The 15,233-nt window shown below is 47.5% G+C and overlaps 1 protein-coding gene across 3 annotated transcripts in view; it reads left to right on the top strand.

Annotated features, from left to right (window-relative positions):
* Window positions 1–15,233, top strand: part of LOC110257749 (uncharacterized) — a 643,664-nt gene that overhangs the window by 599,237 nt on the left and 29,194 nt on the right. For all 3 annotated transcript variants that reach the window (XR_014835878.1, XR_014835879.1, XM_085008914.1), the window contains one exon: window positions 10,188–10,271. Coding sequence is in view for 1 of the 3 variants with exons in the window: in XM_085008914.1 (XP_084865040.1) it covers window positions 10,188–10,259 (72 nt within the window). In the remaining 2 variants the exon portion in view is untranslated. The remainder of the gene's footprint in view (window positions 1–10,187; window positions 10,272–15,233) is intronic.

Consider the following 15,233-nt stretch of genomic DNA (forward strand, 5'->3'; position numbering starts at 1 on the left):
TATACACATACATATACATACATACACACATACATATATATATACATACACACATACATACATATATACATACATATATATACATATATACATACATATATATATATACACATATATATATACATGCTCCACATGCCATCCCCACCACAGAACACACTGGCCCCACAACACAGAGGACTTACGTTAAAATCCCTAGAAACAAGTCACAACACATGTGCCAGTCCAGCACACAAACCTGGCATGTGTACCTGCACGTGCCTGACGATGTACAGACCCAGTTTCACAGTCCAGACTCCTGCCAGGCTGGAGAATGGCGTTGCGCCACATCTTGGCCCACCATGCGCAGTCTAGCCTCGCCCACCACACCTGGGCATGCTCCACAATGCACGGCGCTCCCCGCAACACAGCCCCCCAAGGGCATGGAGTTACATCACAGGGCAAGGGCCCCCGCACACCTTCCGTTGCGCCCACAGAATTCTCCAGTAAATACCAGGGCCCAGAGCTCTCAGATCCAACCTGGAAGCACAGACCTACCCCCCCCCATCTGCAGACCCACCCCCGATACAGTGTCTGCCCACATGACCCACACTCACAGCAGAACATCCGGGGGCAACTCACCACTCAGAGACCACCCCACCACCCACAGTCATGCCTCACAACGCACAGACATGCCTCTCAAAGAATGGACACAACGTCAACGCCCAAGCTCGCCCTGCAATGTGCAGGATAATAACACAGTGCCAAGATATGCTTCACAAAGCCCGGACTACCACACCGTGCACACACTCATCACGCAACACGGTCATTCCCCACAAAGCCAAGTACACACCCCCACAAAGCACAGGTAAACCCCTCGAGGCATAGACCTGCCTCATGACACGAGACGTGCCCAGCCTCCCACAGACCCTCCTAGCACGCATGGGTTGGCATCACAGGGCACACACTCACTCTGTAAAGCTGATTCGCTCCACAATAGATACACTCGCTCCACAGGGAGCACACTAGAACCACAACACCCAGGCTCACTGCAAAGCATGCTCCCCACCCCGCCATGTCCTCAGCGCCTGAGGCCCTATGGTGTGCAGGTATGCCCCCCGCCCCGCACCTCACAGGCTTGCTCAGCCTCACCATGCAATGCTCAGACCTGCTCCCCAGAGCAGACAGATGGCAGAACACCCCGTCTGCAGCACAAACATGCCTCATAACATACTAATCCTCTGCAGGGCACGGACTTAGCCCACGAAGCACGCGTTCATCCCACTCTGTCTGATCTAATGCCACACACCCTAGACTTGTCCCCAAACACAAAGGCACATGCTTGCGTACACAGACATGTGCCGCGACATCCAGAATCACCTCATGATGCCCAGATTCAGTTCACAGGACCCAGAAACACCGAGTCATTAACGCACAGGCAGAGACGCACAGCACACAGACTTGCCTTGATAGCACGTAGCGGCTCAACCGCGCACAGACAGGGCCTACAACAGCCTCATGCCTCCCAGCACGGCCTCACCTTGCTGGGCCAACGCCCGGCTCACAGAGAAAACAGGAGCAACAAAATACCTAACCCTGTCCTGCAGCACAAAGACACAACCTGCAATGCCCATGTGCACCCCACGACACAGGCTCACCCCGCCAACTGCGAGCTCATGGCACAGCACACAGGATTGCAAAAACCCAATGCGCAGACACGATGCACAACGCAGAGGCTTCTCAGAAAGTGCAGAGTCATATCACAGAGCACTGACATGCCCCCACAAGGCAGTGTCAAGTCACAATGGGGAGACATCTCATGCCACAAGGCTCTTCCCACAACGCAGAAACATGCGCCAGCATGCACATCTCCCCCTCACCGCAGTCATCCATTCTTTACACTTGCTGGACAACGCCAGGACTCTGCCCACTGCTCCTAGACCTGCGCCAGAGAGCACAGACCCACCTCAGAGTGGACAGATTCCCCAGGCATTGTGTAGGGTCAACTCATGACACATGTGCCACACAATACTCAGAGTTGACACAACACACATCCACACACACACACGTCCCTCAGCACAATGACCAATCCCCAAACACTTGGGGTCAAGGACAGCTCTCAACCTCCTCTCCTGACAAGGCAGGGAATAGCATCACAAGACACAATTCATCCCACAATAGGCAGAACCATCCCACACTTAACCCATGGTGCAACGATGGGCCCAAGCAGCGTACACACCTGCGCAGTGACACTAGAAACACCCTACACTGTCGAGACCTGTTCCAGGTAGAGATTGCTCTCACGACACACAGGATTTTACATCCAAGCACATGAGCTCACTCTCCAAGAGACAAATGAGCTCGACATATAGTTTTGGCCCATACCACACTAACTCCACAAATCCCAGGCTTGCACCCAAACACCCAGATTCAACCCAAAGAGTCTTAAACTCATAGTACAACACACAGAGCCTAAAGAGAGCTGCCAAATCACATTAAAACGTAAAAACATGCCCCCATAGAAACATCCTCAGCGAGTCCACGGTTGCCCTGCAACGGACAGAAAGGAGCAACAGCAGTCCAACTCAGCTCCCAACTTTTTGAGTTGCCCCACCATGTACAGAGTTGCATCGTTATGCACAACTGCAACCAGCAACTCACAGATCCACCCCGGAGAAGAGACTCATTTCACCATACACTTACCGGCATAGTTCCCAGACTTGCACCAGATGCTGACACTCAGCCCCCAATACACGAATCCACCCTGCACCGCACACAGTGTCACACACAGATTTACTCTCCCTTAAGATCAATTGACAACTCGCCTTGTCCCACGGTGCCCAGACACACGTCATAATGTAAAGACAACAACTACCGCTTAAACATTCTCCAAACGATGCCTAAGATCCAGTAATACCACAACTCCCCCTACAGTGGCCACACGCACCCCGCAGCACCCCGAATTGTGTCAAACACACACTCATTCCAAAGTTGGCAGCTTCTCCCACAGCTCCTGGATACATCCCGCAATCCACAAATCTGCCCCCAAAGATACAGACTCCTCAGAAACACACGGTTTTGCATAACAACTTACAAACATGTCTCAGAACATACCTTTATCACGACTGGGCTCCTCCGCCACATCCCACCACACCCGGCCACATCCTCAAATGCACAGACTGGCCCTCTCAGTCTTGTCCAGTAGCTCTACAAAAATGTGACAAGAAACAGACTGGCCCTACAGTACGTACCCAGTTCTATACAACTTCCAGATTGTCCTAGAACGCACAGCGATTCCTCCTACACAGTGTTAACTCGCAACGCAGAGACTCATACAGAGCTAATAACTACCCAACCACCAGCTATGCCCCCAAACACACAGAACATGCTCCACAACACGTCTGTGAGCCTCACAACGCCTAGCCTGTCCTTAATACCCACCTCAGCCTACGATGTCACACATGCTCCATGGCAGGCCTCCCACCCTAGCCCGTGCAGCGGTATCGCAACGCAGAGATGTGCCTCGCATGTAAACGTTCTCCCCAGAATGCCAACGCTTGCTCTGTAAGGCATCCAGTATGACTGTAACACCTAGATTTGCCTCCAGACTCAGTCTTGCACCACAATACTCCCCCAGTGCCTCACAATACCTACCACGAATGTAGAGTGAACGGACCTGCCCCACAATGTCCAGACTTAGAAAACCAAGACATGCCCTATCGGCCACAGGTTCCACAAAGCAAAAATCTCCCTATATTGCACAGCCCAACTCTACATCATAAACTCACCCCCACGCCCCACGGTAGGAACAGACCTCAAATATTCAGTCACAAATTCAGTCTTGCCACACAACACTGACAGGTGTCTTACGACTCACACACGAGTTCCACGATACCTAGACACAGCTAACTTACAATGGACAGGTATACGCTGTGACACAAAGGTTTCTCCCCGAAACACCAGATTGCATTCTGATGCACAGAATCCCCCCCAAACACACACATTCACTCCACCAGGCAAACACCCCAGAAAGAAACCGTGTGTCCCCAGCCCCCAGAATTGCCCCAGGACACACAGACGTGCCCCACAGGAGGAAGACCTACTCCAGATTGCACATTCTCCTCACCAGACGTGCTTTGCGACACAACCTTGCCCCGCAAGGCACCCTTGACCCACAACCTAGGCACAGTATATAGTGCCCTTATTCACCCCTGCAACACCTTGACAGAGCCTCCATGCAAAGATGTGTCCTGCAGTGTACAAAACACCAGAAAATGCACAGACACCCCCCCCCGCGCCCCCGGTACCAGAAGGGCCACCTCAGGCTCCAACTTCCTCCCCAAAGCAAAGTCACTTGGAAATAGCTCCAGCCAAATCACACCTTGCAAACGCATCGCATCTCACGTTCTCCGCACCGTGCACAGACGTGCTCCGCAGCACTCAGACTCACCTACACGCCCCACGACATCCCACAAATCGGTACCTGACCCACAATATGACGGACAGGCCTCGTGATGTACACTTGCCCCCCACCACTGAGAGACACCGCGCCTTGTGATGCACAGACCTGCCTTGCCACGCAAACCCCACGGGACACATCCTCACCCAGCATAAGCATCCCCAGCTCAAGACATGTTCACGCGCTGCCATGCCCCGCAGCACAGAATTACATCGCACAGCAGGATGCCTGTAGGCAAACACCCCAGAAAGAAAACGTGTGTCCCCAGCCCCCAGAATTGCCCCAGGACACATAGGGAAATCCCACAGCACAAACGCAAGCTCCCTCAAACGCAGCCTCCGCCCCATTCTCTTTGAAATGCCAGAATACAGCCAACGCCACATCCAGAATCAGCCTGTATCACACGGGCAATGCGCAGCATGGACCACAACCTCCAGAAATACCATACTATGTCAAGGCAGAACCCCACCTGAGGGGGCTCCCCTCGTTAACAAACACACATAGATTCCCCATGAGGCACAGATGTACCCGACAATGCAAGGACTGGCCCTGTGACACAACAATTTACGGTCGAATCTCTAGACTCAACCCAGGACACATAGTCTCACCCTGTGACTCCAAGATCTGTCCCAGGGTGTTTGGACTGCAGTTTAGAGAGCACGACACCTGGACGGGCCAGCCCTACAAGGTGAAGACATGGTCCCCAGTCCGTAGATTTGCATGACAGGACATCTGAAAAATCACACTCATAAAAGTCTCAACACTCAGAAGCACTCCCACAAAGCACAGTCCCTCCAAACCAGATGCTCAGGCCTCGCCGGGCCCGTAATTCCTAGAGACCACCTGTCATCCACAAGCTCACCTCACACCCCATAGCCAGGCCCCCTTACCATAGAGAATACCCAGACTTGCTACACAACACCCAGACTTGCTACACAACACTCAGAAGGGCTCACGACATCAAGAGAGTATGCGTATTCTAGAACATTCAGGTTCACTTCATGAGAACCCACGCGCTCACGCAGAACGTTCACTTCTTTGCGCCTGTACACTCATGTGCAAACATGGATGAAACAGTTCCTTTTAGGGCCTTGCAAGGATCAAATGAGATAATTTCAGGAAAGAATCGAGGTTCAGAACACAGTCTTTGGAGGCAGCTGTATCCGCTCCCAGTCCCGGCTCCACGACTGGAACCTGAGCATGTTTGAGAGTAGAAACGGTCAGTGGGAGAGAAGCAGGAATAAAGGTTTGGGGTCAGTGGGGCCTGGTTCTGAATTCTGCCTCTGCCACGTATCGGCCACATGATGTTCACAACGCGCTTGAATTCTCTGACCCCCAGTGTCCTCATCTGTCAAGTGTGGATGACACTGGTGCCCGTCTCCGAGGCTACTTGTAAGGATTAAACACCACCAGGTATCTTCATCTGAATTTCTAGCCGAAGAAAAGCAGTAGCATGGGGAAGAGGGTCGGAGTATTGATTGGAAGCAGAAGGTGGGCTGAAAGCTGTGTGTGGTGTGGGCTGTGGGCAGCCAGGTGGCAGCATGTGGGCCCAGCCTAGGGCCAGAGGTAAGAAGGAAGACAGGTACATGCCAGGGCCTCCAACACAAATGTCCCTGATGGCAGTGCGATTTGAAGCTCAAAGCCACACCGCTTTTGGTCTTCAGATTGGAAAAACTTGTGTTATCAGACCGTAGTTACCCTCTTCAGTAATCAACATTTTCCAAAGGAGGCTGTCTTTTAATGCTTATTTTCTTGGCTATTTCAACAGCAGGGAGAAAAGCTTGAGCCCCTTCTACTGGCTGTACCATAGACAAGCAGGCGGAGAAATGAGCAGATAAGTCTTTCTGGAAGAAAGTGCTCACATCGACACACACACACACACACACACACACACACACACGCACTCATACTGCCACAGGTGTTTACACTGACACAGAACTACGGGTGTATCAGAATCCCACAGACCATACGTTCTTTCAGCCACAGCCGAAGACATATGTTTGCGCAAGTATGAACATATAACCAGAGTTCCAGCAAGGACCACCTCATGTTTATGCAGATACACGTATACATACACACAGATGCATACAAACACCCACAGTTTGGTGTGTAGGCACAAAGCAACATGCAGTCACAGATGCACACTCCACACTCGCACAGGCCCAGAGAAGCACGCAGAGACACATGCATGCCAACCTAGGCGTCCAGAGGATGTGTTTACTGATTCATAACCTCAAAGATGCAAGAACACAAATGCATGCACACACACACACACACACACACACACATGGAAAGACGCATAAATGCTTCTAGAGGCTCATGAGGTGTGGACTCATCCTCAGACACCCCCAGACATTTATGGAGAAATGTAGACAAGTACATATGAGCCCACACAGACACATAGGCATTTGCATGTGTGCACACAGAGCCACAGGCAGGTGCATGGAGTCATCCGTATGCAGACACAGGTGTATGCATGTTCATTGCTATGCAGAGACATAGAGACATTTATAAAAAACTGAAATATGGAGATGTATTCATAAGGAGACACGTGTGTTTTAAACACGTATCTGGCATCTTTATGCTCATAGAGTCACATGAATTTACACACAGAGGCAAGTTGTTATTAAAACACACCTGCATACACATGGTCCTGCCTGGACCTGCAACCTGGGTGCTCATGCTGACCATGAAAACCTAGAAACATGCCCACATGCACATGTATAGAAATGTACCTGGGGAAGCACGTGGGGATATTCGTGCATATGGGTGTGCGTATGGAACCACACAAGCATGCCGTGTGCACACATAGATGCACTCGTACATGGAGACATACACATGCACGCAGACAAAACAGAGATGGACCCATGAAGACATCTCTGCATGAATATGAGCAGACACATTTAGAGAGAGACGTTTATATACAGAGAGAGATGCCTCCCGTGTAGATACAGGGGAGAGGAGAGGGAGCGGGGAGACGGAGGTTGGTCGGCTTGGCAGAGACACTTTCTTATGCAGAAGCTCACACCTACACACAGAGACACACAGGCCTAGAGACCCATACGAAGATGTGCACAGGTGAACACAGCTGCACTCACACACTCACTCAGATGCACGAGAGGAGCAAAGTCACACACACACATGCAGAAACTCAGGTATATTCACGGAGACCCAGGCAAGTGCACAGAGACAGAGATGTACGTGGATCCTCACCCATACGGACTCACAAAGATACAGACTCAGAAGCTTGTGCAGGTGCCTGCGGGGACAGGTACACAGGTTTGTACACTTACAGACATTGAGCACGGATGTACTGATAGATGAGGAGACCCACAGACATACCTGAACAAACGCAGAGGCACACAGGGACCTCCATGTGCTGCAGGTGCAGCCCTAAAAAGACAAAAAAAGAAAAAGAAAGAGAAAAAAAAAGTTATCACAGTAACAACTTAAGTAGAGCTCAAAATAAACACATGGAAATTAAATTTAAGACATAAAAGTACTTTTTTTCTGTAATTTCAAAAAATTAGCTTCAGTAACATAATTTATATCTAGTAAAATTTGCCCTTCAACATGTATGGTTTGAGATTTAACATATGTATCTAGTTTGTATAATCATCATCACGATCAATAAACAACATTTCTGTCATCCCTCACAAAAAAAAAAAAGTGAAATACACAAGCGCACAACATCTGCAGCCTATAAAAAAAAAGCTCAATGTGTGTAAGGCACACAGGGACACACAGAAGCACGGGTGCCTATGGACCTGTGCACGCAGATGTAGAAATGTGTGCGCCCACACTGGAGGAGCCAGCACACCTGCACAGACACACACTTGCACCAACACTTGTGTGTACCGTCATATGTATGCCTGCAAACACAAATGGGTGTACGTACTGCAGAGGCAGGCACGAACAAGCACGGGGACAGAGACAGGCGTACGCACAGGCAGGCAAATTCCCCAGCATATAGAGTCTTCCAATGCACACAGCAGCAGGACGCCCACAGCAACACACAGGCGCATTCACCCACAGAGTGATCCAAAGACACTCATTCTCATGAAGACAGATTTAGGCAGACACCCCCATGCACCCAGAGACATGAAGATGGTCGCATAGGTGGGTGAACACCAAGACATACATACATGTGTGAATGTAGAAGCTCCTAGACACAGGTAAAGAGGCTTACAGGTAAGACTGTACAGGTGTAGGCACATAGACTCACACTCAGACACACACACGTGTTACATACACACAAATACATAGGCATGCAGAGGTTCACACAGATGGATATTGGGAAACTGTCAACATGAGAACTAAATCTGTCCCAACAGGCACAGATGCTTCTTCTACACATGGTCTCAGGCAGAGACTGATACACAGAAGACGAGATTTCGCCCACTCAGAGGCCGGCACTCCCCAGCCCCCCCTTACAGGCACATGCACACGGAACTCTGTAAATGCACGTGCATATATGGACACACACATTCACCTGCAAATGTACACTCGGATGCCAGGCATACCCACGCAGAAATACGCAAGCACACATATATCTGCAGACAACGCGAACCTAAACACACTAAAAAATACAGACATATCCACAGACGCACAAATACACAGATGCACAGACATGCACCCTCACGTGTCAACATATATATACACACATTAGCACGCATGCACACACACAGACAAAATGATCTGCAAATGTACTCCTGTGCCCACACAGCACTCAGTCTAAATGTACATCAAATATATGCGTGCACTGACACATATGCATCTGCCAGCATAGGCTTATGGATGCATTCATGGACTTAATCTTGCAACAGAAAGAGACACAGATTCTTACCCCTGCACAGACATAGAGACATATGTAGATTTATACATATGAAAACACAGAGATTCAACCACATATAAAAGGACACATAAACACTTTTTCAAAGGAGGCTGTGACTTTTAGTGTATCTTTTTCTTAGCCTCTTCAAGAGAAAATGAAAATGGTTGAGCACCCTCTGATGACTATATTGTATAAAGCAGATGTGGAAATTACCAGAAATATTTCTAAAAGTTCTGGACTGCACATATGTTTGTGTGTGCACAAACATACACACGTCCATGCACACACCCACTTCCACATGCCCAGAATCACAGACATAGAATCACACAGAAGCACGGAAATATCAAAGTGCTTTAGGTAAATGTAAAAAGACCCATAGACAATTACACACATACCACCAAAGCATCACAGAGTGGGATGTTTGAGAGCATGGCCATTGAACTTGAAAACAAACCAAACTAAACCAGCTTTTGCATCCCAGCAGGGGAGCACTTACTAGCTCCAAGATTTGGGGCTGTTTTCCTGCGTTCCCACCTATATCATGGGAGTAATATTAATACCTAGCTTTTAAGCTGTTTGCAGATTCAGTAACATGAAGGGCTTAGCCTCATGCTTGGAATGTCACAGATTCTGCTGCTGCTCTTTGAATTTGCTAGAGCTGAAGTTCTCAGCTAGATGGAGTTTGCATTTTGTGGTTAAAGTGCATGGTTTTTATCACAGAGATGTATTAATTGACATTATCCGTAAATGATATTAACGAAGAAAAGATTATTCAGACAAGGCCATTTCTGAAATTTCCCAAGCTGACAAGGGCTTATTACTGTCCTAGGCAAGTGGAAAGACCTAAAACAAATATGTCCTGCTATCGCTGTTCGGTGTGGTTGTCACTGTTACATTATTCCTTTTTCCTTTTTGCAGGAGGAGGATGAAGATGGAGAGTCAGTAGGAACGGGGAAGAGGGCTTCTTGCCATGGAACATTTGCCACCTAGTGACCATTCTGAGTAAGTACAGTATTTGTGGATTGCTTCAACACATCCCTAAAATTTCATCCATTGCAAAGTTGTGTGACTGCCCTGGCGAATAAGCTGGCACCTACCAAGTTATAGTGGTTTCTGCTCTACAGTAGTCCCTCCCTCCCTACCATTTCAATTTCCGTGGTTTCAGTTAGCTGTGCTCAACTGTGGTCCAAAAATATTAAATGGAAAATTCCATAAACACTCCACATGTTTTAAATTGCATGCCATTCGGAGTAGCGTGATGAAATCTTGTGCCGTCCGTCCTGCTGCATCCTGCCCAGGACGTGAACCATCCTCTCAGTTCCGCACATCCCACCTGTTAATCACTTGGTTATCAAATTGCTGAGGTATCACAATGCTTGTGTCCAAGCGACCCTTGTTTTACTTAATAATGGCCCCGGAGTGCAAGAGTAGTGATGCTGGCAATTCGGATCTGCCAAGGAGAAGCCATAAAGTGCTTCCTTTAAGTGAGAAGGTGAAAGTTTTCAACTTAATAAAGAAATATAAACATTGTATGTTGACGATGCTGAGATCTATGGTAAGAACAAATCTTCTACCCATGGCATTGTGAAGGACAAAGAAATTCATGCTAGATTTGCTCTCACACCTCAAACTGAAAAAACGAGTGAGTGATAAGTGCTTAGTTAAGATGGTAAAGGCATGAAACGTGTACAATAAGATATTTTGAGAGAGACCACGTTCACATAGCTTTTATTAAAGTTTTTTAAAATTTTTATTATTGTTGCAATTGTTCTCTTTTATTATTACTAGTTATTGTTAATCTTTTACTGTGCCGAATTTAGAAATTAAACTTTATCATAAGTATGTATGTATAGGAAAAAACGTGGTATGTACAGGGTTTGGTACTACCCATGGTTTCAGGCATTCTAAAATTCTTCCGCCACTCAGTTTTCCTCTGGGCTTCATTGAGACTGTGTTCTGCAGCAGTGATCTTCAAACTTTCTAATTAGAGATCATCTGAAATAGTTTTGAAAAGCTATCTACCCCAGTAGACATCTTGAAGTTAACATCTGAAGTTTCTTATCATAAGTTGATTTGTACAGTTATCATTCGCAGTATGTTACAAATACTTAGACTTTCAAAGAAAAATGTTTACCTGAATCCAGTGATGTTGGGAAGCTGGGCGAGGATTCCCTGCAAATTACCTGTGCTCACATCTTTTCTAGTGTTTGGGTTTCTAGGTTTGAGAATTTCTGGTTGTTAAGCAGGAAAAATAAAAAAACCAAAACCAAAATTTCACTAAGGATCTTTAAAAAGGATTCTTTTATTTGTACCTAGAATTTTCCCAGTATGAACTTTGCACAGCTTCTCAGTGGGTACATGTGAAGCTTTACAAACTTCAGAAATGTCAGTGGCATACATTGCAGTCTACTGAAGATATGAAGTGTTCCATCACATTTGAGATACTTTTTAATGGAATTATGGTTTTATGTAACACTAAGAGAAAAAACACTTCCAAATAAACTATGATGTAATGCTTTCATAGCCATGGAATTTTAACTTTATACTTAATGAAAGAGCTCTTTTTGGCAGATACAGACACATATTTTTACCATATATCATGATACTGTAATAGTTTGGGGATACAGCCCAGTGACATCTGCCTTTCAGCTGCCTCCTGGCTGACAGTGATTGCAAAATGCCACTGATTGCAAGGCGTACTCTGATTTCAGAGACGCGAAAATGTGAAGAAAATACGCATGTTAGAATCAGTTCAATACGGTAAGTCGCTCATCAAGACAAAAAGGATCCTGAAGGCCAGAAAGCCAAACTCCAAGACATCAACCGAGTGAAAACACCTTTTCTGTGTGTGGCTGTCTTTACAGAAAACAAAACGTGGCTCTTATTATAAGTTATCTCGGAGCACTTAAATAACAAGGGCAAGGTACATTTCATTTTAATTGCTCTTTCATGGTCTTCTTGGCCTTTTTCCTGGCTCAGAAGTGGCAGAGTTAGGGCAGGATCTTGGTGCGTGGGACTATGGCTGGGCCCAGGCGGGATCCCTGCAGCTTGACGATGTCTAGTATCTCTGTTGTGAAAACCACTTAGCACCGTCTTGTGTGAGGCTGGGCCTTCAATGGCGCTGTTTGTTCTTTGTAAGTGGGCTAACAGAGGCAGCCTTTCTCCTTGTCATGGCTTAGCTTAGTTTTAACATATTCAGTGTATCCTTTTTTTGACTGAAGGGCCTACGAGTGGGAGGAACGGAGATTGAACTGCTTTCCTAGTTTTTCTTTGACATAGTATTCGAGAGGCTCAGCGAGATGAATAAAGACGCCGCAGGAAGTACATTATGTGGGGAATCAATGAATGAAAACAATCTAGATTTGTCATCCAGGAATTGTGCATCTCTGATTCTAATGACACTCATGATGATATAAGAGATTTACAAGAGGAATCAAAATGAAAAGGTTTCATGTAATGAGAAGACTAAGAGAACCCAAACCTAAGACTTAAGGGTCTTTTGAGGGCTCAAAAGCTGGGCTCCTCGCTTGGTTTAATGCTCTGCTGTCGTCATGGTCTTGACATTCTTAATACTTTTTGGAAAAGGAGGTCCTGCATTTTCCTTTTGCACAGGGCCTCACAAATTATAGAGCTGATCTTGTTCAAAAGGAGATACTGGCCAGAGAATAAGCATCAGAGGTTGCAAAATTAAATTACAAGCATTGCCTTTTCTAATGTTGTGCCCTGAATTCTGTCAGTACTCATGAATCTATAGTTGTCGAAGCACCTAACGGGCGTGGCAGTACTTGTGCTGAGTCCCCCATTTATTCACAGGATCCAGGGCATCTTCTGTCTCTTTATTTTCTCATCTGTGAAATGGCAATGACATTACACCCACCTTCCTTAACCCCAGATGAAGCTAATCACTAGAATCGGATTGAAATGCCCATGGAGTTATTGCCCTCCCCAGCATGGAGTCTGGGCAGCCCCCAGATCTGCCTGGGGTCCTGGGGATCTGAGTTGGGCTCAGCAGTGAGGTTGTAGAGCAGATATCCCAGGGCATCGGAGCTGGGAAATCAGTGCCCCTGTAATCTCAAGAGCTTGATCAGTGCCTCTCACTGCTGCCCAAAGGGCTGGGTCAAGCTCCTGGATGGAAGTCACTGCTGTGTAGACAGGGCTAGAGGGCTGAGAAGAGAGGAGAAGGGAGTGCAGCCCGGAAACATTCTCTGGGCACCTGGCATGTAGTTCCAGTGGCCTTTTCTAGGGCCCGGGTGCTACATCCCAAGTTGGAGAGGGCATGGCCACGGGTGCCGGGACCTTGAGACTGCCACGGGAGCTTTCTGATTGCCAAGAAAACGGAATTGTGTTCAGAGTTGCCATGATCTGAGTAAGAAAAGGAGCCTTCTGTCTCCATTGTGTGAAGGAGCTCATTTTCCTGGATGTAAAGGGGAAAATGGCATAATACAGACCTTGAGGAAACCAGGAAATACCATATGGATATACATGGCCAAATACTATGGCTTTTAAGTATGGAGGATGCCTGTCAGTGACTTCGTGGTACCGCCCTGAGAGTCTTATTTAAACAACTATAGGCTTTTGCTCTAATGCAAAGGAGGGAGGGAAAGGAGCACTTCAAATGAGGTCACAGAAAATGTCATTTGAAATATCTTGGCAATGTCCTCTGTTGCTGATGGCGTACGGTGATCGACATTTTGCCTTATTTCGCATACCGGAGAGAGCCGAAGATTTCGTTTCTTGTGTGTGGCAAAAGCTTTGTAGGAATGCATGTCCAAGAGAAGGCTGTTTATTCCCCGCCTAAGATGATACAGCGTGTTTGGTTTCATGTCTCTACTGGGAAATGGAAGGGTTAACGTGTTGTGCACGGGATGAATTGGCCAGGATATATTTGCAGTATTTTGATATTTTTGCACTGGAGTTTGCAGTCTAGGTTCAGTCTGCAGCAAAGGCTGTGCATCGGGTAAACCAGTGGCAAACAGCCAATGTCTGGGCTATGACTGGTCCAGATCTGAGACTCCCAGCTGCCCAGCAACTTGGCTTGGGGAGGTTGCGTGACAGCCTGAATCAGGACTGGAGACAGGGGATAAGGATGATGATTGGTCAACTGCATCTGTGCTGAAGAGCTTGCCACTGAGCACATGTGTTTTGAGAGGCTTTCATCACAAGCAAGCCTGAGAGGGAAGTTGGCTGTTGCACGCGGAGGTCTGGGTACAGGCATAAAGACGCCTGTATGTGAGAGGATGAGGAGCAGGGAGGGTGTGGGGGGGGTTTTGTGAACTAGAGGGAAGCGGGTTATCTGTTCAGGTGCTTGTACCTGACTTCAGTCAATCCCCACTCAGGTTGGAATTGGAGCTTTTTGAGCTAATGGTGACACTGCCTGAAATTCTGAATGTGTGTTGCCACATCGCCCAAGAGAGGCCACACATGTTGGCCAAGGCGGGTTGGGAACTCTGCAACGACCTCATTTATAATATTGGAAACTTTACAGCACTTCTCTTACGACTCAAGTTGAAACTGAGGACTGGAGAAAGGAGGATGATAATATAGTCACAGAGGTGCAAGGACCCTACGAGGACATTTGGTGTAATCTCTGTACCTCAATTGTGAAATCGCTGATAAATGGTTTCTCCTATTTCTGCTTGAACGTCTCTAGGAATGGGGAACTCGGTGGTTGCTGAGGCAGCCCATTCCGTCTGTGGACATCTTCCTCAGCGCTGCCTCCTGACTGGACTGAAATCTGCCTCCCTGGGAGGCGCATTCTGACCTCTGGGGCGAGTTGCCTTCTAGTGACACATGGCCCTTTTGATCATTGAAGACATTTAACTCTTCTCTTGCCCTAGCTTAGGCTCTGTCATTCCGCACTTGATGATTTGGCCTGTGTTACCCTTGTTTCCCTCCTCTTGACCATCCAGGTCGCCAGGGTCCCAAAGTCTTGGACAGTATTCCTGGTGTAGGTGGATCATTTGT

This window comes from Sus scrofa, chromosome X (genome assembly GCF_054392235.1).
Source record: "Sus scrofa isolate SSC_HxYL_T2T_F1_AM1 chromosome X, Sscrofa_HxYL_maternal_Yorkshire_Landrace_v2.0, whole genome shotgun sequence".
Lineage (NCBI taxonomy): Eukaryota > Metazoa > Chordata > Mammalia > Artiodactyla > Suidae > Sus > Sus scrofa.